The sequence below is a fragment of the Carcharodon carcharias genome, chromosome 10 (assembly GCF_017639515.1).
Source record: "Carcharodon carcharias isolate sCarCar2 chromosome 10, sCarCar2.pri, whole genome shotgun sequence".
Lineage (NCBI taxonomy): Eukaryota > Metazoa > Chordata > Chondrichthyes > Lamniformes > Lamnidae > Carcharodon > Carcharodon carcharias.
The window spans coordinates 63,276,223-63,301,237 of record NC_054476.1 but is presented as its reverse complement, the minus strand read 5'-3'; the positions used below and the strand labels follow the sequence as shown (position 1 = coordinate 63,301,237).

At 43.9% G+C, this 25,015-nt stretch overlaps 1 protein-coding gene across 8 annotated transcripts in view; it reads right to left on the bottom strand.

Moving 5' to 3' along the window:
- Nucleotides 1-25,015, bottom strand: part of gtf2h1 (general transcription factor IIH, polypeptide 1) — a 97,394-nt gene that overhangs the window by 65,958 nt on the left and 6,421 nt on the right. For 2 of the 8 annotated variants that reach the window (XM_041196565.1, XM_041196566.1), the window contains exon 1: nt 14,863-15,717. The exons of 2 other annotated variants lie outside the window; for them this stretch is intronic. In XM_041196565.1, the coding sequence (XP_041052499.1) occupies nt 14,863-14,887 (25 nt within the window). In that variant the 5' untranslated portion in view covers nt 14,888-15,717. Of the gene's footprint in view, nt 1-14,862; nt 15,718-16,824; nt 16,957-25,015 lie in introns of those variants that run through there. 4 more of the 8 variants (XM_041196569.1, XM_041196568.1, XM_041196567.1 and 1 more) reach the window with 4 other exon arrangements.

Below are 25,015 nucleotides of genomic sequence, written 5' to 3'. Positions count from 1 at the left end.
ATATGGCTTCATTTCAGCAGCCTTCTAAGATGTCATCCTTCCTTGTTGCTGTAATTGATTCCTTGATCAATATTGCGATACCTCCTCTTTTACCTCCTTCCCTGTCTCGCCTGGAGACCCTATATCCTGGAATATTGAGCTGGCAATCCTGCCCCTCTCTCAACCATGTCTCTGTGACAGCAAATACATCATACTTCCATGTATTAATTTGTGCCCTCAACTCATCTGCCTTATTCATCAGACTCCTTGCAAAAAAATAAATACCATCCAACCTTGCCAAACTCCCTTGTGCCTTAACTGGCCTATAATTTCTATGCCTTCCAGACTCACTTGTTCTCTCTTCTAATTTTGGCTGTGCATCTCCCCCTGCTAAACCACCTCTCAGGATCCCAACCCCCTGCCATGTTATTTTAAACCCTCCCCAACAGCACTAGCAAAGCTCCCCCCAAGGATGTTGGTCCCATTCCGGTTCAGGTGCAACCCATCCGCCTTATACAGGTCCTTCAATTCTGGTTTCTTGCGCATCACTGGTGGTTGTGCCTTCAAATTGCCAGGCCACAAGTCCTGGAATTCCTTCTCTACCTCTGTCTCCTCCATTAAGATGATCCTTAAGATTGTTACGATCTTCAGAGACCAACAACAAAAAAAAACTTCCAATTAATAGCTGAAAGGATAACGCAAAAAGATTTCATGTTTTAAGATATTTACTGTGTCAAAAGATGAAAAGCACTATTGGCTAAATACTATTTCTGTAGGCAACTTATAGTTAAAACTACAGAATGGAATACCCTTCTTTTTATTTTTACCACAGCCAGAAAGTATACCGTCCTTCAAGTAACATTCAATTCTCCCAGAATCGGAAAAAAATATTCTTAGTTTCTGCCCTTTTCTTTTCTCAGTCTGGTAGCTTCTAACCCCAGCAGCTGGTGCTGTAAAAAGGGATTGTGACTTCATCACTCCCTTCCAATAATCTTGCCCTGCACCAAGCCCAGCACAGAGGATCAAGCGAGAAATGTGCAGCTCCTGACCAGGTTAAGCAAAAGGGAGCGAAATGGCAATCCAACGATGATTGCCACTCCACGGAAGTTCTGGGCCATAATAATCTTATAAACCTTATAACTGCAACAAGATTTACCTCTTTGACCAAGCTACCCGAGTGCCTAGATTTGCTGGGCAGTCTGTGGGGCCAGCATATGATAAACTGGAGATTGTAAGCTAGGAACTAAGCCAAGGGATTTAAGACAAATGTGTCTCCATAGATAAAGAGGGCAATAAATGGATTGGAAAAGATCAGAAGGCATAAGCACATTTCTGCAGGGTCCATGTTTGTTATTCTGTTGTCACTTTTATGTATCCTTGCTCCAGCATATATGATTGGTCAGTACATTTCATGCCACCACCAAAGGTAAAAATGGTATACAAGGACGAGTAAACAAGAATAAGAGAAATAAGAGTAGTAATAGACCATATGGCCCGTTGAAACTGCTCCGCCATTCATTACAATTATGGCTGATTCTTGGGTTTCAACTCCACTTTCCTGTCCACTCCCCAAATTCCTCAATTCCCTGATGCCAAAGATCTGTCCAACCCAGCTTTAAATGTATTCAATGATGAACCACCTCTCAGGATCCCATCCCCCTGCTAAGTTATTTTAAACCCTCCTCAACAGCACTAGCAAACCTCCCCCCAAGGATGTTTGTCCCATTCCGGTTCAGGTGCAACCCATCTGCCTTATACATGTCCCACTGCCCCCAGTAACGGTCTCAATATCGAGAAATCTAAAGCCTTCCCTCCTGCACCATCTCTCCAGCCACACATTCGTCTGGACTAACCAGCTATTTCTATACTCACTAGCGAGAGGCACCAGAAGTAATCCAGAGATTACTCTGGATTAGAGAATTCTGGGGTAGAGAATTTCAAAGATTTACCACCCTTTGATGAAGTAGCTTCTCCTCATCTCAGTCCTAAATGATCGGCCTTTATCCTGAAACTTGTGCCCCCATTTTAGACTCCCCAACCAGCAGAAACAATCTCTCAGTGTATATCCTATCAAGCCCCTTCAGAATTTCATATGTTTCAATGAAATCGCCTCGCATCCTTCTAAACTCCAGAAAATATAAGTCCAATTTACTCAGCCTCTTATCCCAGGGACCAATTTAGTGAACCTTCACTGTATCGCCGCCTATGCAAGTATATCCTTTCTTAAATGTGGAGACCAAAACGGCATACAGTATTCCAGTTCATCATATAGCAGAGCTCACAGAGGAATCATGAATAAGGTGTCTCAATAAAGACTTGACCTAATATTGTTAGAACTGTAAGTGTGTTAACAACACTAATAAAAATCACAAGGACATGGAAAGTTAGTGACGATGTGAACAAGAAGATTTGAACGGCATAAAGAGAATTGGTAAAGATGCTAGTAAGTGAACATTATAGTCTTTTGAGAGTTAATAAAAAGTAAAAGAATTATGAAAGAGTGGATAGGACTGTTTAGGAATGAAGGAGGAAATCTATAGGTGGAGAATGAAGGTATGATGGAGACTTTTCTCTCTTTCTCAATCCAATCTTTCTTTCCCTCTCTAGCACCTGACTTGACACTAAAGTCATTATTTCAACTTCTTTTTTCAGACACTGGGCTGTTCATTTAATAAACCTTCAATCTAATTAGCTAAGGAGATATACAGTTGTTTGCCCTGTTCACATAGATCCAAGATGCCCTGAAGGGAGTACTGTGCTGATTTCATCTCCCACTTACAGCAAGATCTCATTGAAATTAAACTGGCAAGGGCATATTCACCAGTTAATTCTGACCCAATTCCTTGAGGGTGCAGGTAGGTAAAGCCATAAAAAATGCCAAGCTTTATACATAGGCATAGAAAATATAATAATAAAATACCCATAGTAATAATAAATTTGGACAAATCATCACTCAGGCCACAGTTAAACAGTTGTGTGCAATTTAGGGTGCCCCCCTTTTAGAAAGGAACTCAAGAGTAGGTTCACCAAGATGATGTTAGGAATGGAAAACCATAGTTTTGAGCAAGCCTCAAGACACAGCAACTATGTCTACTGAAACAGAGATAGCTAAGAAAACCTATGATAGGGGTTTTTAAAATGATGAAGGGCTTTGATAGAATAAATATGGAAAACCTATTTCCTCTGGTTGGGTAGTCACTTACAATGATAACTATTTCTAGTTATCACAAACTGTATAAAGACCTCTCTCATTCTCTTAATGAGCATCAAACGTGAGTCAGTGAGTGTCAGTAGGCAATTCATACATGAATCTGTCCTCAAATGTCAGCATCAGAAGCAGGATATCTGGGATATTTAGCCCTGCCCACAATTCCACCACCCACCCCCACCCCCCACTCCCCCCACCTTTCCAGGGCACTAAGGACAACCGTAACAGCAAACATTAAATTTTAAAATTCTAGTATCATATACTAGGTCAGATTTATCTTAGGCTAGTAACTATGTTCTCTCTGATATATAGAGCAATAAACACTCTAGTGATGCACAGTACAGTCATTTAAGAACAGACGTAGGAGGAGTAGGCGAATTGAACCCTAGAGCCTGGTCAGCCATTCGACTAGATCAAGGCCGATCTTCTACCTCAATGCCATTTTCTTGCACTATCCCCACATCCCTTGACATCTTTAATATCTAGAAATCTATCGATCTCTGTCTTGAATATACTCAATAACTGAGACTCCAGACTCCTCTGGGGTAGAGAATTCCAAACATTCACCACCACCATTTATTCCTACTCTGTTTTTTGTCTGTTAACCATGTCTCAATCCATGCCAGTATATTATCCCCAATCCTACGTGCTCTAATTTTGCTCACTAACCTCCTGTGTGGGACCTTATCAAAAGCTTTCTGAAAATCCAAATACACCACATGCACTGGTTCCTCCTCATCTAATCTGCTAGATACATCCACAAAAAAAAACTAAGATTTGTCAAACACTATTTCCCTTTTATAAATCCATGTTGACTCTGCCTATTTGTACCATTATTTTCTAACTGTCCAGTTATCATATCCTTTCATGTATTCTAGCATTTTCACTGCTGCTGATGTCTGGCTAACAGGTCTCTAGTTCCCCATTTTTTCTCTCCCTCCTTTCTTAAATAGTAGGGTTACATTTGCTACCTTCCAATCTGCAGGAACCATTCCAGAATCTATAGAATTTTGGAAGATGACCACCAATGCATCCACTATCTCTACAGTCACTTCTCTCAACATTCCGGAATGTAGATCATCAGGTCCCGGGGATTTACCAACTTTCAGTTCCAACAATTTTTCCAGTATTACTTTTTACTCATGCCAATTTCTTTCAATTCCTCATTCTTGCCAGTCTCTTGGTTCTCTAGTATTCCTGGGAGGTTTCTTGTATCTTCCCTTATGAAGACAGACACAATCTCTGCCATTTCCTTATTCCCCATTATAAATTCTCCCGTCTCTGTCTGTAATGGGCCCACATTTGTCTTTGCTAATCTTTTCCATTTTACATACCTATAGAAACTTTTACATTCCATTTTTATGACTCTTGTCAGTTTACTTACATATTTTATTTTCTCTTTCTTTATCAGTTTCTTGGTCCTCCTTTGCTAAATTCTAAAATGCTCCCTATCCTCAGGTTTGTATCGTTTTTTGGCAACTTTATAAGCCTCTTCCTTTGATCCAACACAATCTTTTAATTCTCTTGTTGGCCACAGTTGGATCACCTATCTTGCTGTTTTTTTGTGCCCGAAAGGAATGTTACATTGTTGTTTTAAACCATGTACTAATTCTTTAAATGCTAGTCATTGCCTGTCTACCATCATACATTTTAATGACTTCTCCCAAGCTACCACAGCCCCTCATACCTTTGTAGTTTCCTTTGTTTAGGTTTAAGATCCTAGTTTCAAATTGAACTACATCACTTTCAAATTTAATGTAAAATTCCATCATATTAAGGTCACTCTCCCCTAGAGGCTCTATTACAACAAGATTATTAATTAGCCCTTTCTCATTGCACAATACTAGATTTAAAATAGTCCATTATCTAGTTAGTCCCTCAACATATTGTTCTAGAAAGCCATCTTGGAAACATTCCGGGAACTTGTCCTCCACAGCATTTGTGCTAGTTACGCTTATCTAGTCTATATGTAAATTGATGTCCCCCATGTTAACTGTATTGCCCTTGTTACATGGACCTTTAATTTTTGATTTATACCATGCCCTACACTACTACTACTACTATTTCGTAACCTATAAACAATTACCGAATGTCTACTGCCCCTTGCTGTTTCTTAACCCCCACCCAAACTGATTCGGCATCTTGATCTTCCAATCTAAGATACTCTCTCACTAATGTTCTGATCTCATCCTTTATTAATAGCACTACCCACCTCCTCCTTTTCTTATCCTTCCTAAATATCAAATACCCTCGAACATTGACCCAGCCTTGTCACGCTGCAGCCACATCTCTGTAAGGTCAGTAAGGGACGTGCGAGGAGACAGGTAACTCTGCCAGTGTGAGACGGAGATCGATTGAGTAGTGAATTAGGCTCATGTGATAAGTGGTAAGGCTGAGTGTGCAACCTCAATGGAGTGAGAGAGTTTGGGGAAGAAGCTAGCTGTTTGGTGAGTATCTGGTAAGTGGTCAAGGTCTATGCTATTCCTAAAGTTTAAAATAGTACAGGACTTTGTTACAAGATTAATAAATATAAAAAAGAAAATAAATAATTGAATAAAACAATTAAGTAAATAATTAAAGCACATAAATATGGCAGGATAGGTGATGTGTCATGGCTACAGCATGTGGCAGCTCCTGGATACCAGTGTTATCCAGGGCAAGCATGTCTGCGATAAGTGTCTGTGGCTTGAGGATCTTCAGCTCAGAGTCACTGAGCGGGAATCTGAGCTGCGGACACAATGACATATTAGGGAGGAGAACACTGGATGCTTTGTACCAGGAGGCGGTCACACCAGTTAGGATAGGGTCTTCTCATTTGGAAAGTGGACAGGAACAGGAGGGTGTGACGTAGCTGCAGCAGGTAAGGGGACCCAGAGGGCAGGGGTGTCAGTCTCTGCAATTGTCAAACAGGTCTGAGGTTCTTTCAGCTTGTTTGGATGAGAGTGGGGGCTGCAGGGTGGATGAGCTGACTGACCATGGCACTGTGGTACAGGAAGTCATTTAAGTGGGAGGAGTATAAAGAAATTGTAGTGACGATAGGGGACAGTACAGTAAGGGGGATTGACAATGTTCTCTGTAGCAAGGAGCAAGAATGCAGAAGCTATGTTGCCTGCCCGGTGCCAGGGTTCAAGACATTTGCTCAGAGTTGGAAAGGAACTTGCAGTGGGAGCGAGAGGATCCAGTAGTGGTGGTCCATTTAGGTACCAAAGACATAGGCAGGATGAGGAAGGAAGTTCTGCATAGCCAGTCTGAGGAGCTAGGCACCAAATTAAGAAGCAGAACCTCAAAGGTAATAATCTCTGGATTATTACCTGAGTCACGTGCAAATTGGCATAGGACAAATAAGATTAGAGGGATGAATGCATGGCTCAAAGACTGGTGTGGGGTAAGTGGGTTCCAGTTCATGTGGCACTGGCACCAGTATTGGGGAAAGTGGGATCTGTACCGTTGGGATGGTCTACACCTGAACCGTGCTGGGGCTCTGGTGTCCTCGTAAGCCACCTAAGGAAGTAGAAAGGGTTTTAAACTGAATAGTGGGGGAAAGGGATCAAATTTGGGAAGATGTGGTAAACCAAAGGCAAGAGAAGCAGGTATTAATATTGGAAATGATAAACAGACTGACAGGAAGGGACAGAGTACAAATCTAAGAGTAAATCAACAAATAAGGCCAGATGCTATAAAAATAATAAAAGGATAAAACTAAAGGCTCTGTATCTAAATGCATGTAGCATTCAAAACAAAACAAATGAACTGATAGCACAAATAGAAATAAATAAGTACGATCTGACAGCCATTACAGAGACATGGCTACTGGATGAAATAAATTGGGACCTGAATAGTGAAGGATACGTGACATTTAGGAAAGACAGGAAGTTAGGAAAAGGTGGAGAGGTGGCTCTGCTAATTAATGATGGTATTAGCACATTAGAGAGGGGTGACCTAAGTTCAAGAAACCAGGATGTAGAAGCGGCTTGGATCAGGATGAGAAATGATAAATGAAAGAAGTCATGTGCGAGAGTGGTGTAGAGGCCCCCTAATTGTAACTACATGGTAGGACAGAGCACAAAAGAAGAGATAATGGGAACTTATCGGAAAGTACAGCAATAATCATGGGAGATTTTAATCGACACATAGACTGGAAAAATCAGGTGGGCAAAGGTAGCCGTGATGAGAAGTTCAAAGAATGTTTTTGGGATAGTTTCTTAGAATAGCATGTTCTGGAGCCAGCCAGAGAGCAAGCTGTACTATACCTGGTATTGTGCAACGAGATAGGATTGATTGTTAACCTGATAGTGAAGGTACCCTCAGTAGCAGCAATAATATGATTGAATTTTACATTCATTTTGAGATAGTGCATTCAAGATTAGTATTTTAAACTTAAATAAGGACAACTATAAGGGCATGAAAGCAGAGCTAGCTAAAGTGAACTGGAAAATGAGGTTAAGGGATAGGTCAATAGAGATTCAGTGGCAGACATTTAAAGGGATATTTCAGAATGCACAGAATATATATATTCCAATGAAACAGAAAAATTTCAAGGGAGGGCCCACCATCCGTGGTGAACTAAAAAAGTTAAAGACAGTATCAAACTTAAAGAAAAAGCATATAATTGGGCAATAATGGGTGGCAGGTCAGAAGATTGGAAAGAATATAAAGAACACCAAAGAATGACAAAAAGATTAATAAGGAAGGAAAAATTTGAGTGCAAGAGAAAGCTAGCTAGTAATTTAAAGATGGATAGTAAGAGTTTCTAGAGATATACAAATAAGAAGAGTTAACAAAGTGAGCATTGGTCATATACAAATTGTGTCTGGGGAGTTGGTCATGAAAGTAGGGAGATGGTGGATGAATTAATTTTGCTTCGGTCTTCACTATACAGGACAAAAGTAACATCCCAGAAATAGTTGTAAATCAGGAAATGGGAGGGAGGAACTCGGGATAATTACAATCATCAGGGAATTGGTGTTGAGCAAATTGTTGGGGCTGCAGGCTGACAAATCCCTGAGTGCAGATGGACTTCACCCTAAGGTCTTGAAAGAAGTGGCTGGTGAGATAGTTGATGCATTGGTTTTAATTTTCCAAAATTCCCTAGATTCGGGGAAGGTTCCATTAGATTGGAAAACAGCAAATGTAACTCCTTTATTCAAAAAGGGAGGAAGACAGAAAACAGAAAATTGCAGGCCAGTTAGCCTAACATCTGTCATAGAGAAAATGTCAGACACTATTACTAAAGATGTTATAGCAGGGCACTTAAGGTAATCAGGCAGAGTCAACATAGTTTTGTGAAAGGCAAGTCACGTTTAACCAATCTATTGGGGTTCTTTGCAGGAGTCACGTGCTGTGGATAAAGGTGGTTGTACTGTACTTAGATTTCCAGGAGGCATTTGATAAAGTGCCATATCAAAGGTTATTGCAGTAAATAAAAGCTCAGTGTAGGGGATAACATATTTGCATGGATAGAAGATTGGCTAGCTAACAGGAAGCAGAGAGTTGGCATAAATGGGTCTTTTTCTGGTTGGCAAGATGTAATAAGTGGTGTGCCACAGGGATCAGTGCTGGGGCCTCAGCTTTTCACAATTTATACAAATCACCTGGATGAACAGACCAAAGGAATGGTTGCTAAATTTGCTGATGACACAAAGATAGGTAGGAAAATAAACTGTGAAGAGGACATAAGGAAGCTACAAAGGGACATAGATAGGTTAAGGGAGTGGGCAAAGATCTGACAAATGGAGTATAATGTGGGCAAATGTGAAATTGTCCATTTTGGCAGGAAAAATAAAAAAGCTTATTATCTAAATGGTGAGAGATTGCAGAGCTCTGGGGTTCAAAGGAATCTGTCCTAGTAATTAGGAAAGCTAATAGAATGTTATAATTTATTACAAGGTGAATTGGTTAGAAAAGTAGGGAGCTTATGCTTCAGTTGCACAAGGCCCTGGTGAGTCCACATCTGGAGTATTGTGTACAGTACTGGGCTCCTTATTTAAGGAAAGATGTAAATGCATTAAAAGCAGTTCAGAGAAGGGTTACTAGACTAATACCAGGAATGGGCGGGTTGTCTTATGTGGAAAAGTTGGACAGGTTAAGCTTGTATCCACTGGAGTTTAGAAGAGTAAGAGGCGACTTGATTGAAACCTTTGAGATCCTGAGGAGTCTTGACAGAGTGGATGAAGAGAGGATGTTTCCTCTTGTGGGAGAATCTAGAACTAGGGTCACTGTTTAAAAATAAGGAGTCATTCATTTAAGACACAGACGAAGAGAAACTTTTTCTCACAGAAGGTTGTGAGTCTTTGGAATTCTCTTCCTCTGAGGGCGGTAGAAGCAGAGTCTTTAAATATTTTTAAGGCAGAGCTAGACAGATTCTTGATTAACAAGGGGGTGAAAGATTTTTGGGTGTAGGCAGGAATGTGGGGTTGAGGTTACAATCAGATCAGCCATGATCTTATTGAACAGCAGAGCAGGTTTGAAGATCCAAGTGGCCTATTCCTGCTCCTAATCCGTCTGTTCATATGTTTACTTCCTTTTGTGCTGTCAATTCATCTACCTTGTTGTGAATGATGTGTGCATTCAGATAGAGTGCCTTTAATTCTGTTTTCTTATTATTTTCACAAGCTCTAGCCTTATCTGCTGGCATGCTCTTAAGTTTGTACACTCTGTCCCTTCCTGCCACGCACACACATTATCAATTCCCTTATTGCCCTCTTGCCTTATCCACTCTCTTTAATTTATCACATCTTCCCTCACCTGATCCTGCAACCCCACTATTTAGTTTAAAACCCTCTCTGCCAACACTGCTTCCAGCACGGTTCAGGTGAACACTGTCCCAATGGTACAGCTCCCACTTTCACCAGTACAGGTGCCAGTGTCCCATGAATCGAAACCCATTTATTCCAAACCAATATCTTTGAGCCATGCATTTAATTCTCTAATCTTATTTACCCTGCTCCAATTTGCTCGTGGCTCAGGTAACAATCCAGAGATTATTCAGAAAACAACCTCCAGCAGCAAGGAGTTTAATTCAAACAAAATGAACAAGCGCTCAAAGATTGCACACAACACAAACTTAGATTCGATGTGACAATTTGTGGTCTCTGAAATGGGCTAGACTGTGTTGCCTGGTATGGTTCAGCACGCTCACTGGCAAGGTTAACACATGAAGAGTGACCATCTGGGCGAGATATTGGAGAACAGCACATGCCAGTGGACCCTTACCAAAGAGAAACGGAAGAACATGGGCAAATAAAGAAAGGCACAGCTGCACTTGCAGTTTGCCTGTGAAGATCAATGCAGGGATGATCCTACAGAAAGAGTCCAAGTGAAAAGTGTGCATGTTTCCAAATATTGCGAAGTCAAAATGTTTCCATTTTATAAAAAGGCTACAGAAGGAGTGTGCCTGATTCTTCAAAAGTGGTCTAAGAAGTCAGAGGCTGACCACCATCACCTATTCAAGAAGGCTGCTTCCAAGTGTTATTTGGCTGTATACACCAAAGAGAAGCCTTTATCAAAAAAGAAAAAAAATATTGCAGGAGGTAAAACTACAGCAGAGAGCAGGACAGCATAAGAACTAAAGCGTTCACTGAAAACAACTGTCACATATAAAGCAGAAATGAAGACGGGGAGAAAATTCAAAACTGGAGGTGAAGGAAAAAAGAAGTCAAAGAAAGATGAAAAATTGAAGCTTTGTTAAAGAGAAAGGATAACAGAAACAAATTCACTGAAAGAGCAGCTGTGCCAGAACTGCTTGAAAAGCAGTGATGTTTTTATAAAATATAAATCCACCCTTTGTCCTCAAACACCAGACAGTTCCAACTTCCCACCAATCAGCTGCTGACCTATCGAAATTAACACTGATTCTAAAGATTGACTAGACCACTGTGCACAGGTCAGCCCAGATTACTTTTTCAGCATTTCTGGCTTTTATTTTGGCCCCCTCAACACCTTCCTGGATTTTGAAATCTCATGCTATCTTATCAACTGCAAGGTGGCTTGATACTGTCCAAACTGATCCTCCGAGGTTTATCTCTTTGAAATCCCCAGTAAGTTCGCTTCTTGGACATAAAACATAAGAAATAGTAGGAGTAGGCCATTTGGCCCTTCGAGCTTGCTCCATCTTTCAACAAGATCATGACTGATCTTTTACCTCAACTCCACAGTCCCACTCTTTCCAATATCAACCTCTGTCTTGAATGTACTCAATGACTGGGTATCCACAGTTCTCTTGGGTAAAGAATTCCAAACATTCATAATGCTCTGCTGAGTACAACAAATGGTTGCCACTCACACCTAGATAAAAACAAAAAAACTGCGGATGCTGGAAATCCAAAACAAAAACAAAAACAGAATTACCTGGAAAAACTCAGCAGGTCTGGCAGCATCGGCGGAGAAGAAAAGAGTTGACCTTTCGAGTCATTCATACTCATCAACACCACATAACCAAAGCACTCTTTTTCTACCTTCAAAGTGTCACCCCATTTTTCTCACAGCTGCTGTGAATCCAGTGTCATGTATTAAAATGATATAAAGGCATACAGGATTGTGCAAACACGTTGTGGGTTCATTTTTTAATTCTAGGTACCTGTGAACATATATAACACAGGTAGAAAGCTTGAGGACATCAGCAGCAAAGCCATGTCTGCTGTGTTCTGCTCCAGGCCAAAGTGAAACTGAGGATGGATCACATGACACACTTCCCTTAGTGATGGCCTGCTGCTATCCCTTAAAGGGATATTATAACATCTAGTCAATGCTTTTATTCACTTCAAGGTTCAACCCGCCTAATGTTCTCCTCCTCTCTTCTACCTTCTTGAATTACGATTCATTCAGAATGCTCTTATCCACATCTTTAACCACTCAAAGCCCTACACTTCTATTAGCAGGCTACATTGTGTCCCAGTAGTCATCTATATCAATTTCCAAAATCTATTTCCTTGTCTTCAAACACCGGTATCCCCATTCCACTATGCCTGAGAGATGGACTTCAGATGAATATTTCTGAGAAGTTACTGCACCCATACCAAACAGGGAAGGTTTTCTGGGCTGTAGAGTAACTGAAGATGATTCGAACAATAGACTTGACAAGCATTTTCAATGAATATCAGCAGCTACTTCAATAGGAAGAAACTGGCAAACACTGATGTTGAATACAAGTGTAGAAAAATAGTTGGATCTTCACCAATGTATCAGTTCATGAATAATATTTCACACAGGTTAAAGGACAACAGTGGCATTTATATTACAGATCTACAACTAGGAGATAGAACTGTACAAGAAGTATAAGATATACAGGTTGAATTGTCAAGATAACTCAATATAAAACTTAGTACTCCAACTGTGGTCTGACTATGTATAATTTTAGACTCCACTCTACGGGGAAGATATTGAGATATCAGAGCGAGTACACCACAGATTCACTAAAATGCTGTCTGAACTGTGCAAATACAAATACCAAGGAAGTCTAGAAAAATTGAGGCTGTTTTAATTACAAATTAAGAGATTGCAGAACGATTTGCTAAGGACCTTTAAAACTATGAAGGAATGGGATACAGTAGATAAAAACAAGACTTTTTCCAGCACTTGGGGAATCTTGAATGAGGAGGCAGATATGATTAAATGTATGCGATTAAGGGCAAAGAGCGGGTGCCTTTTTTTTAATATAAAGGCTGCAAACTCAGGAATGCGTTACCAGAGTTAGTGACTGAAGTGTCACTAAATGTCAACATTTAAGAAAAGATGAATGGAAGAAAAGGGAATGGGAACAGGATTAGGACAATTATTTATGTGGAGAATAAACGCCAACATGGACTGGTTAAGCTGAATGGCCTAGTTCCCTGCTGTAATTTCTACCTAATTCTATACTTGTACCCTTCAGTCCTCTGGTACTGATCTCTTCTTTGTTACTCATTAACTGCTCTTTCAGTTACCCAGCCCTCCAACATTCTCTATAAATCTTTTGCCTTACCATCTCCCTTCCTGCTTTTGAAAGTCACCTTTCAAGACTTTTCCCTCACTTTGTTTGGCCTAAACTGCTAACTCCAACTGCACATCTCCATCCCTGCTCAAGTTTGTCTTCTTTCTTTACATTTAATGGTTATCACATCTTTCTAAAATGTGGGACATTACATAAATGCAAGCTGTTATTACTAGTGATGTTCCTACATGGATCCTATTATCCACATGCACCTACAGTTCAAAAAATCTACAATAGCATTTCTACCTGATTCACTTGCCCTAATTTTTGATCTTCTTTTGTGATCAACATGAGGGATGCTGGTACTAGAAAACTGAACTCATTCCTTTCAGATATCCAGTATTAGTATCAAACACCAACACAGTCAGCTCTAATCTACTATCACAACATGCCTCATCCCCAACTTCAAGAGTGCCTACACTACTGCAACAGTATGACATCCTTTCTATTATTTCCATTAACAATTAGTCTAAGTTCTGCTCTGTGGGCTAATGCCTCCTAGAAACTGAGCCAAGGTAGTCCAAACTCATTTCACACAGGATTCTTAAAATCAGCAGATAGAAGAGACTTTAATCTCATCATTCTGGGCTAGATTTGAGTCCAGGTTCCAGGGCTGAAAGGCCAGCATCCAAAACATAGCAACAACCAGTGACACTACCTCACTTAATTGTGAAGTCTCAATATTCACTACAACCACATGGTCCAAGATCTCAAATCAATCTAATCTACAACTGTGGGTTTAACCATGTCATAGCGTTTACAAAAGATATATACGGTTGAAGTATAATTCTTGTTATGACAACTTTACACTTCCGCAACAGGTGTACAGAGAAAGTAAGATCAAATGCAGGAAACTCTTTCTATGTGCCACTGTTTCTCCTCCCCCTTTCAAAGGTTATTATATTACATTGCTACACAGTTGAGAATAAAAATTTCAGTAAAACACAATGACCTACATGATGATTTTGTACTACGTATTATATGTACACTCTATTCCAGGTATACAGGCGTACCATTAACTGTACATTACTATGGTGTACAAGCGCATTTATTTGCATTTTTCCCATTATAAAATGACATTGTACAGTGTATGTTCTATCCCGGGTATATATTGTATGTACACTCTTCTGAAGTATATCAGCATATCCACAGGTATATACTCTGAACAGCATATTGTGCCATACCAGGAGTTAAACACTATCAGATATACTGGCACACTGCTCAATGCAACAAGAGAAAAAAGGACGACTTGCAACTTTCACAACCACAGAATGTCCCAGAAGTGCTTTACAACCATATCAGGTACTTCTCAACTATCGTTGCTAATGTAGGAAATGTGGCAGCTAATTTGCACATTGCAAGATCCTACAAAAAGTAATCATCAGATAATTTGCTTTAGTGATGTTGCTTGAGGTATAAATATTAGCTAGGGAGAACTGCTCTTATCAGTGTCACAGGATCTTTTACATCCATCTAAGAGGGCAGATGGGGTCACTGTTTAGCATCATCCAAAAGACAGCACTTCCAGTAATGCAGCACTCCTCGGTACTGCACTGGGATGTCAACCTAGATTTTATGCTCAAGTAGCTGGTGTGGGACTTGAACCCACAACCTTCCAACTCAGAGATGACAGTGTTACCACTGATCCACTAACACTCTGGCTCGGGGAAAAATGCCGCACTATTAGATGTATACTCTATAATCTTACTTAGGCTTAGTTCTTCCGGTCCCATGCGGGAAATGGGCAGTAAAACTTCGTCACTGGTCCACCTTTCGCTCCAGCCCAGGTGGTGTCCCGCTCTCGAAGGTCCTCCTTAAATGTATTTTGCCAGGTCTTCTTTGGCTGGTCCCATCTTCTCCTTTCATGTGGTAGCGTTCATTCTATAGCCACTCTGGTGGGGCAAACATCCAGGAGGGGAAACACATGTCCTGTCAGCCTCAGTCATCTTTCTGTCATGATGTCCTGCAGGCGCCTGACCAGTACTTTGTAGTACTTCTTCTTTGGTGATGCTGTCGCTCCAATATCATGCCCAGGATCTTATATGGGTAGCACTGGAGAAAGATGTTCAACTTACATGACACCTTTGCTATTCTCTCACTGGCATAGAGTGCAGTTGGAACTACTATGGACATGTAGGATTGCAGCTTCACGGTTGTGTTAACAGTGTTGGTTGCCCAAACTGTGTGGAGTCACTGGAAAATTGATGCTGCTTTGCCGATTCTTGTGTACACATCGGTCTCTAAATCACCCTCCCGGAGATATTAATTCCTAGGTAGGGGAGGTGGTCAACATAATCAACATTCTGTTGCCTGATGGTGTTGGGAGGGCCTTGTTATCATCCAGTCATCATTTTCTTGGTCTTCTTGCGGCTGATGCGTAGACCAACCTTTGCACTACTACTCAAGACCAGTGGTCACGTCTTGGAGTGCATGCACAACTCTTCGGCCAGCAAGGCGATGTTGTCTGCAAAATCCAGGTCCATCAACCGGTGGTGTTGCCATGGGATGCCAAAGTCTGCACCCAACATCACCTTCCTCATGATGAAACCAATAACCAAGAGTAAAAGAAATGGGGAGGATATGCAGCCTAGCAGGCTACATTGTGTCCCAATAGTCATCTATATCAATTTCCAAAATCTATTTCCTTGTCTTCAAACACTGGTATCCCCATTCCACTATGCCTGAGAGATGGACTTCAGATGAACATTTCTGAGAAGTTACTGCACCCATACCAAACAGGGAAGGTTTTCTGGGCTGTAGAGTAACTGAAGATGATTCGAACAATAGGCTTGACAAGCATTTTCAATGAATATCAGCAGCTACTTCAATAGGAAGAAACTGGCAAACACTGATGTTGAATACAAGTGTAGGAGCTGTACTCCTGTGATGATGTTGCAAGAGTCCAAAGTGCTCATGCTGGTCTTGACACAACAGCTGGAATCATAGTATATGGCACTGAAGATGTTAATATATTGTGACGGAATGCCGTACTGTCTTGCAATGTACCAGAATGACTGCTGATGGATACTATTGAAAGTCTTCTTGAAAGCAATGAAACTGATAAGTGGCTTCTGATACATCATAGGCTTTGCTCTATGATGTTCCTGACCAAAAAGATTTGCTCGCAGTATAATCTGCCACCCCAGAAACCTGCCTGTTCTTCACAAAGGGTACTGTCTACTTCTGCTTGAGGAGCACCATGTTGAAGACCTTATCAGGTATTGGCAACAGTGCTGTGCCCCTCCAGTTGTTGCAGTCGATAAGGTTCCCTTCCTTTGGCAGCTTGACGATTTTCCCCCAGTCATCCAGGACGCCCTCCGCATAGCACACTATTTTATGTACATCCTACCCAAAGCATATTGGCATACAATTCTGGATAGACTGGAACACTATTATATACACACTATATCCTAGGTATACTGGCACACGCTAAGATGTATATGCTTTACTGGCATATTGTTATGTACGTTCTACTCCAGGTATAAAACACACAATATGCGACACACTATTGGGCACATTGTTAGTTGTGCACACTACCTCAGGCACATGATTAGATAAAAGTTTATTGCTGATATCCAGTCACAGTTTATGTAACACACTATTACATGCATACACCATTCCGGGTATACTGGTGAGCCTGCGTTCTACACAAGATCTATCATTTCCATACCCGTCCTTCTCCTGTTCCCAGGTACCTGCTAACTCTTCCTTCTCTCAGACTCCTGCTCCGGCTCAAAACTCGGCTTCAACTTCTCTGACATCTACCAGCGACAGCACCTCCCGTGTCTCCGGACACCCCCCACCCACCCCCCCCCCCCCCGGAACTACACACCCGCACAAGAGGCCCGCGGACAAAGGTTCCTAACGGAGGAAGACAGCGGACGGCACGTGACCGGCAGTGATGTGAAGACGCCGGGTCGGGGCAGTTTGAGCATCTGCAGAACTGGAGTGTCAGTTCTTCCTCTCAGAGCTCAGAGGCCGCCGGAAGCCTCGTCTTCCCTTCCCGGACCAAACCATGAGCTTAATCCCCTTCTCCTCACCGAACCTGGACCTTCAAAACCGCCCCCCTCCACCAATCGGGTACCTCATCTCTTCTCCACACCCCCTTCCCCGACCCCCCTCCTGACCCCGACCTCCTTCCGACCCCTCCCCCAAGCCCCCCGACCCCTATCCCCCCCCGACCCCCTCCCTCCCTCCCCTCCCTATCCCCCTCCCTCCCTTCCTCCCCTATCCCCCTCCCTCCCTTCCTCCCCTATCCCCCTCCGTCCCTTCCTCCCCTATCCCCCTCCCTCCCTTCCTCCCCTATCCCCCTCCCTCCCTTCCTCCCCATCCCCCTCCCTCTCCATCCCCTATCCCCCCTCCCTCCCGATCCCCTATCCCCCCTCCCTCCATCTCCATCTCCTATCCCCCCTCCCTCCCGATCCCCTATCCCCCCTCCCTCCCTCTCCATCCCCTATCCCCCCTCCCTCCCGATCCCCTATCTCCCCTCCCTCCCTCTCCATCTCCTATCCCCCCTCCCTCTCCATCCCCTATCCCCCCTCTCTCCCTCTCCATCCCCTATCCCACCTCCCTCCCTCTCCATCCCCTATCCCCCCTCCCTCCCGATCCCCTATCCCCCCTCCCTCCCTCTCCATCTCCGTATCCCCCCTCTCCCTCTCCATCCCGTATCCCCCCTCTCTCCCTCTCCATCCCCTATCCCACCTCCCTCCCTCTCCATCCCCTATCCCACCTCCCTCCCTCTCCATCCCCTATCCCCCCTCCCTCCCTCTCCATCCCCTATCCCCCCTCCCTCCCTCTCCCTCCCCTATCCCCCCTCCCTCCCTCTCCCTCCCCTATCCCCCCCCCTCCCTCCCTCCCCTATCCCCCCTCCCTCCCTTCCTCCCCTATCCCCCCTCCCTCCCTTCCTCCCCTATCCCCCCTTCCTCCCCTATCCCCCCTCCCTCCCTCCCTCTCCAACCCCTATCCCCCCTCCCTCCCTCCCTCTCCAACCCCTATCCCCCCTCCCTCCCTCCCTCCCTCACTCCCTCCCTCCCTCTCCAACCCCTATCCCCCCTCCCTCCCTCCCTCTCCATCCCCTATCCCCCCTCCCTCCCTCCCTCTCCATCCCCTATCCCCCCTCCCTCTCCATCCCCTATCCCCCCTCCCTCTCCATCCCCTATCCCCCCTCCCTCCCTCCCCATCCCCTATCCTCCCTCCCCATCCCCTATCCTCCCTCCCCATCCCCTATCCTCCCTCCCCATCCCCTATCCTCCCTCCCCTATGCCCCCTCCCTCCCCTATGCCCCCTCCCTCCCCTATGCCCCCTCTCTCCCCTCTCCCTCTCTCCCTCCCCTATCCCCCCTCCCCTCCCCTATCCCCTCTCCCTCTCTCCCTCCCCATCCCCCCTCCCCTCCCCTATCCCCTCTCCCTCTCTCCCTCCCCTATCCCCCCTCCCTCCCCTCCCTCCCCTATCCCCCCTCCCTCCCTCCCTCCCCTCCCCTATCCTCCCTCCCTCCCTCCCCTCCCTCCCTCCCCTCCCCTATCCTCCCTCCCTCTCTCCCTCCCTCTCCTATGCCCCCTCCCTCCCTCTCCTATGCCCCCTCCCTCCCTCCCCTATCCCCCTCCCTCCCTCCCCTATCCCCCCTCCCTCCCCTATCCCCCCTACTTCCCTCCCTCCCTCCCCTATCCCCCCTACTTCCCTCCTTCCCTCCCCTATCCCCCCTACTTCCCTCCCTCCCTCCCCTATTCCCCTACTTCCCTCCCTCCCCTATCCCCCCTCCTTCCCTCCCTTATCCCCCCTCCTTCCTTCCCTCCCTCCCCTATTCCCCCTCCTTCCCCCATCCCTCCCTCCCTCCCCATCCCCCTCCCTCCCTCCCTCCCCATCCCCCCTCCCTCCCTCCCTCCCCTATCCCCCTTTCCTCCCTCCCCTTTCCTCCCTCCCCTATCCCCTTTTCCTCCCTCCCCTATCCCCCTTTCCTCCCTCCCCTTTCCTCCCTTATCCCCCCTCCCTCCCTCCCCCTATCCCCCTCCCTCCCTCCCTCCCCCTATCCCCCTCCCTCCCTCATCCCATCCCCCTCCCTCCCTCATCCCTCCCTCCCTCCCTCCTCTATCCCGCCCGGTCCCACTTCCCCGACCTCCCCCATCCCCCGACCGACCCCCCTCCCCCATCTCCCCCGACCACCAATTCATATGCAATTTAATCTGTTATTGAGAATTAGGTGGGGAGAAATGTATGTGTAGCACAAATATATCAATCCCCTCCAGAAAGACATAATTCAAGGCTTTGATTATTTGTGCTGCAACACTAGGGGGAGACGTTGCTGCACATGCTCAGTTTGTGTCAGTCGCAGCTATCAGCATCAAAACAAACAAGATGGCCTGACACAAATTAACAATAAAGTTCAATTTACCCATGTTTAGGTCTGTGCAGTCCTTAACCAGTTACAACTTCTTGTATCTAATCCACCTTGCATTTAGCAACTGTAAAAATGCTTCTGATAATTAAGTAAATGATGAAGATATATAATTTCAGTAAATGAAATTCTCAAGTTCCAATGTGGAGAATTGATTGTAATATTTAGTTTGAGGACACTATTTTAGTAAAGATCAATACAAAAAATGCCTCATATCTAAGAAAAAAATTAATTACCCAATATGGGACTTGAAACGATGACCCTGGGATTTAGATCCCCACTACGTACCAATTGAACTACCCAGGCTGTATAGAACTTCCCTGCACAAAGCCATAACACAATACATCATGCCTAAGGAGGGCTTTAACCTCTATCAGCATCTGTCTATGTTGATCAGTGGGATCCACAGCAAACATTTAAAGTGAATGATGAGCAAACTTTGACTACTTTAAACAAGATCCAAACTCCTGTTGCCAAACAAAAATGCAGCAGGAGCAGTTTTACATGCACCGACAACACCTTGATAGAAGTACAACTCCCCAACATGCTCTGTGGCAAGAGTTTGGCTGGTTAACGTGAGATTTGTTGGAGCCAGCCTCCACTTTGCTGCCTTCAGTTTGATCCAGCAATATTAACTACTCATGGCCCTTTTTTTTATTCATTCATGGGATGTGGGCTTCGCTCGGTGGGCCAGCATTTATTGCATATTCATAGTTGCCCTTGAGAAGGCGGAGGTGAGCTGCCTTCTTGAACCGGTGTAGTCCATGTGGTGTAGGTACACCCGCAGTGCTGTTTGGAAGGGAGTTCCAGGATTTTGGCCAGTGACAGTGACGGAATGGCACCGATGTATTTCCAAGTCAGGATGTTGAGTGACTTGCTGGGGAACTTCCAGGTGGTGGAATTCTCATCTAACTGCTGCCCTTGTCCTTCTAGATAGTAGTGATTGTGGTTTTGGAAAATGCTGTCTAAGGAGCCTTGGTGAATTTCTGCATTGCATCTTGTAGATGGTACACACTGCTGTTACTGTGCGTCGGTGGTGGAGGGAGTGAATGTTTGTGGTTGTGGTGCTGCTTTGTCCTGGACGGTGTCAAGCTTCTTGAGTGTTGTGGGAGCTGCATTCATCCAGGCAAATGGGAAGTATTCCAGCGCACTCCTGACTTATGCCTTGTAGATGGTGAACAGGCTTTGCAGAGTTGGGAGGTGAGTTACTTGTTGCAGGATTCCAGTCTCTGACCTGCTCTTGTAGCCACAGTATTTATATGGATAGCACAGTTAAGTTTCTAGTCAATGGTAACCCCCAGGATGTTGATAGTGAGGATTCAGTGAAAGTAATGCCATTGAATATCAAGGACAATGGTTAGATTCTCTCTTTTGGAGATGGTCATTGCCTGGCACTTGTGTGGCGTGAATGTTATTTGCCACTTGTCAGCTCAATTCTGGATATTGTCCAGGTCTTGCTGCATCTGGACATGGATTGCTTCAGTATCTGAGGAGTCACAAATAGGTGCTGAACATTGTGCAGTCATCAGAGAACATCCCCACTTCTGACCTTATGATGGAAGGAAGGTCATTGATGAAGCAGTTGAAGATGGTTGTGTTGAGGACACTACCCTGAGGAACTCCTGCAGTGAGGTCCTGGAGCTGAGATGACTGACAACCACAACCAGCTTCCTTTGTCCTAGGTATTACTCCAACCAGTGGAGTGTTTTCCCCCTAATTCCCATTGACTCCAGTTTTGCTAGGGCTCCTTGATGCCACACTCGGTCAAATGCTGCTTTGATGTCAAGGACAGTCACTTTCACCTCACCTCAGGAGTTCAGCTCTTTTGTCCATGTTTGAACCAAGGCTGTAATGAAATCAGGAGCTGAGTAGCTTGGCGGAACCCTTACTGGCCATCAGTGAGCAGGTTATTGCTTGATAGCACTGTTTATGACCCCTTACATTACTGATGATCAAGAGTAGACTGATGGGGTGGTAATTGGGCAGACAGGATTTATCCTGCTTTTTGTGTACAGCATGTACCGGGGCAGTTTTCCACATAGCCGGGTAGATGCCAGTGTTGTAGCTATACTGGAACAGTTTGGCTAGGGGTGTTGCAAGTTCTGGAGCACAAGTCTTCAATGCTATTGCCAGAATATTGTCAGGCCCCATAGCCTTTGCACTATCCAGAGTGCTTTCAGCCATTTCTTGATATCACTTGGAGTGAATCAAATTGGCTGAAGACTGGCATCTGTGATGCTGGGGACCTATGGAAGAGGCCGAGATGGATCATCCACTTGACACTTCTGGCTGAAGATTGTAACAAATGCTTCAGCTTTATCTTTTGCACTGATGTGCTGGGCTCCCCCATCACTGAGGATGGGGATATTTGTGGAGCCTACTCCAAAGAGTTGTTTAAATGTCCACCACCATTCATGACTTGATGTGGCAGGACTGCAGAGCTTAGATCTGATCTGTTTGTTGTGGGATCACTTAGCTCTGTCTATCACTTGCCGCTTATACTGTTTGGCATGTGAGTGGTCCTGTGTTATAGCTTCACCAGGTTGACACCTCATTTTTAGGTATGCCTGGTGCTGCTCCTGGCATGCTCTCCTGCACTCTTCATTAAACCAGGGTTGATCCTATCTTGGTGGTAACTTAAGGGATATGTTGAGCCATGAGGTTACAGATTGTGTTCGAGTACAGTTCTGCTGCTGCTGGTGGCCCGCAGCACCTCATGGAAGCCCAATCTTGAGTTGCTAGATCTGTTCGAAATCTATCCCATTTAGCATGGTGGTAGTGCCACACAACACAATGGAGCGTATCCTCAATGTGAAGGCGGGATTTCATCTCCACAATGACTGTGCGGTGGGCACTTCTATCAATACTGTCATGGACAGATGCATCTGCGGCAGGCAGGTTGGTGAGAATGAGGTCAAGTATGTTTTTCCATCTTGTTGCTTCCCTCACCACCTGCTGCAGAACCAGTCTAGTAGCTATGCCCTTTAGGACTCAGCCAGCTCGGTCAGGGGTGGTGCTACTGAGCCACTCTTGGTGATGAACATTGAAGTACATTCTTGCCAACCTCAGTACTTCCTCCAAGTGATGTTCGACATGGAGGAGCACTGATTCATCAGCTGAGGGAGGGCTAAACTGTCAGGAGATAAACTATCAACAACTAGGAGACCACACTGTTTAGGGTAGTTTGAACTTCTAATTTATCTTTTTAATTACCATACATTTTCCAAATGCTGTTTTGAAGCCTGACAGCATAGAAAATAATTTTTTATTTAAGCAAATTACTAACTCAATAATGAGAATTGTGTTACCATCTAGTTCTTTGATTTGTAATTTTCTTGACTTCATTTTATTTTAGGCTTTTTTCATAATAATGCAATCTAACTAGATAAGGTTGAGAGCTGCAAATGAGATGCTAAAGGTATGACTCTGGAGCTGTGGGTTGATGAAGCCTGGCTTAACCCTAACCCTAACCCTAACCCTAACCCTAACCCTAACCCTAACCCTAACCCTAATCTTAAATTACTTAGGAAGTGACCTTTGGGACTCAGCCTCACATACTGTTTTTGCTCCAATCTCTATATGCTACTGCCATTACTATCCAATGCAAACAGCAATCAACAGGATATGTGACCTATTACACTGACCAGTCTAATTGCTGCAAAAAACATTTAGCTGAACCAAGATGATAACTGGGAGATCAGAAAATATTAGTTTCTGGAATAGTGACAGAGAAAGTACTTCTGGGTCACCGCTTCTGCGCATTATGCTTATGGGTTGGTTATATCGACATCATAGATAGTTCAACTTTATGAATCCCATATGTACCTTTGCATAACCTCTAAATTACACATAGTTTTCTGTGCATCTAAGTCACTGATAGTTTGGCTTTCTGTACTACAACTGAAATATAAATATCTATCCTAAGTGAAGATCTTCACAAAGATTTCTTTAAATTTTTATTTAACAAAATTTAATAGCAATATCCAGTGAACAAGCTCTTCACATCACTAGTGATATAGGATGACACAGATGACAGTAAAATAAAATGCAATATTAAATGATAAATTCCAATTTAGGAAAAGGCGTTTGATCAAAGGCCCATATATAATCAACCCATTATGAACTTTCCCCTTTCTCATTACTTGCTGATCTTCCTTCATAACAAAATACCAAATTCTTCTATAATCAAAGTTATTAATCTCTAATTGTCAATTACTGTTAAACAATCCAGTTCCTTTGATGTTACTGTTTGCTGTACAAGTCTGTTCCAGACATCTTGAGAGACATTTTAAATCTCTTTGACTGAAATTTGTAAATAACAGGTTATGCTGATTCAGACAATCAAATAAAAACTCAATTCTGAATATTAGCCAAGATATAAAACCAATCCTCTTCATGCTAAATTGGTGATCAGAATATTCTGAGTCCTTCCCATGAGTTTCCCTGCCTTTATTGGCACAGTCAATTCAGCTGCCAGTACAACCTCGTTGCGCCTCATCTCCCTGCGGCTATCATCTGATGGAGATACAATCAACATCATATGTACCTAAACACCAACTCTGTATGGCAACATCTCAGACAAAGAGCATTGCTATGGTTCCCTAGGTGACACTCTGAGGAACATTTCAAATAGCGAAAGGCTATTAATCCTGGTGATTCAATGCATATGTTGGGGGCAGACAGTGATTCATGGCCGATGTGCCTCGGTTGACATGGGGTGGGAAGGATCAATGATGATGGACAAAGTCTTCTTGAGTTTTGTGCCCTGGAGGAACTCTGCATCACCAATACCTTCTTCCAGTGCAGACATCACCACAAGATATCATAGCAGCATTCAAGGTCTGGACATTGGCACCAACTAGGCCTGGTCACTATGAGGAGGTGTGATCTACCCAGTATTCTAGAAACATAGAAAATAGGAGCAGGAGTGGGCCATTCATCTCTTCAAGCTTGCTTCACCATTCATTATGATCATGGCTAATCATCCAACTCAATAGCCTGCTCCCGCTTTCTCCCCACATCCTTTGATCCCTTTCGCCCCAAGAGCTATATCTAACTCCTTCTTGAAAACATACAATGTTTTGGCCTCAACTACTTTCTGTGGTAGCGAATTCCACAGGCTCACCACTCTCCGGGTGAAGAAATTTCTCCTCATCTCAGTCCTAAATGGTCTACCCCATATCTTCAAACTGTGGCCCCTGGTTCTGGACTCTGCACCATCAGGAACATCCTTCCTGCATCTATCCTGTCTAGTCCTGTTAGAATTTTATAGGTTTCTATGAGATCCCCCCTCATTCTTCTGAATCCTAACTGACTCAATCTCTCCTCATATGTCAGTCCCGCCGTCCCAGGAATCAGTCTGGTAAACCTTTGCTGCACTCCCTCTATAGCAAGAACAACCTTCCTCAGATAAGGAGACCAAAACTGCACACAACATTACACGTGTGGTCTCACCAAGGCCCTGTATAAT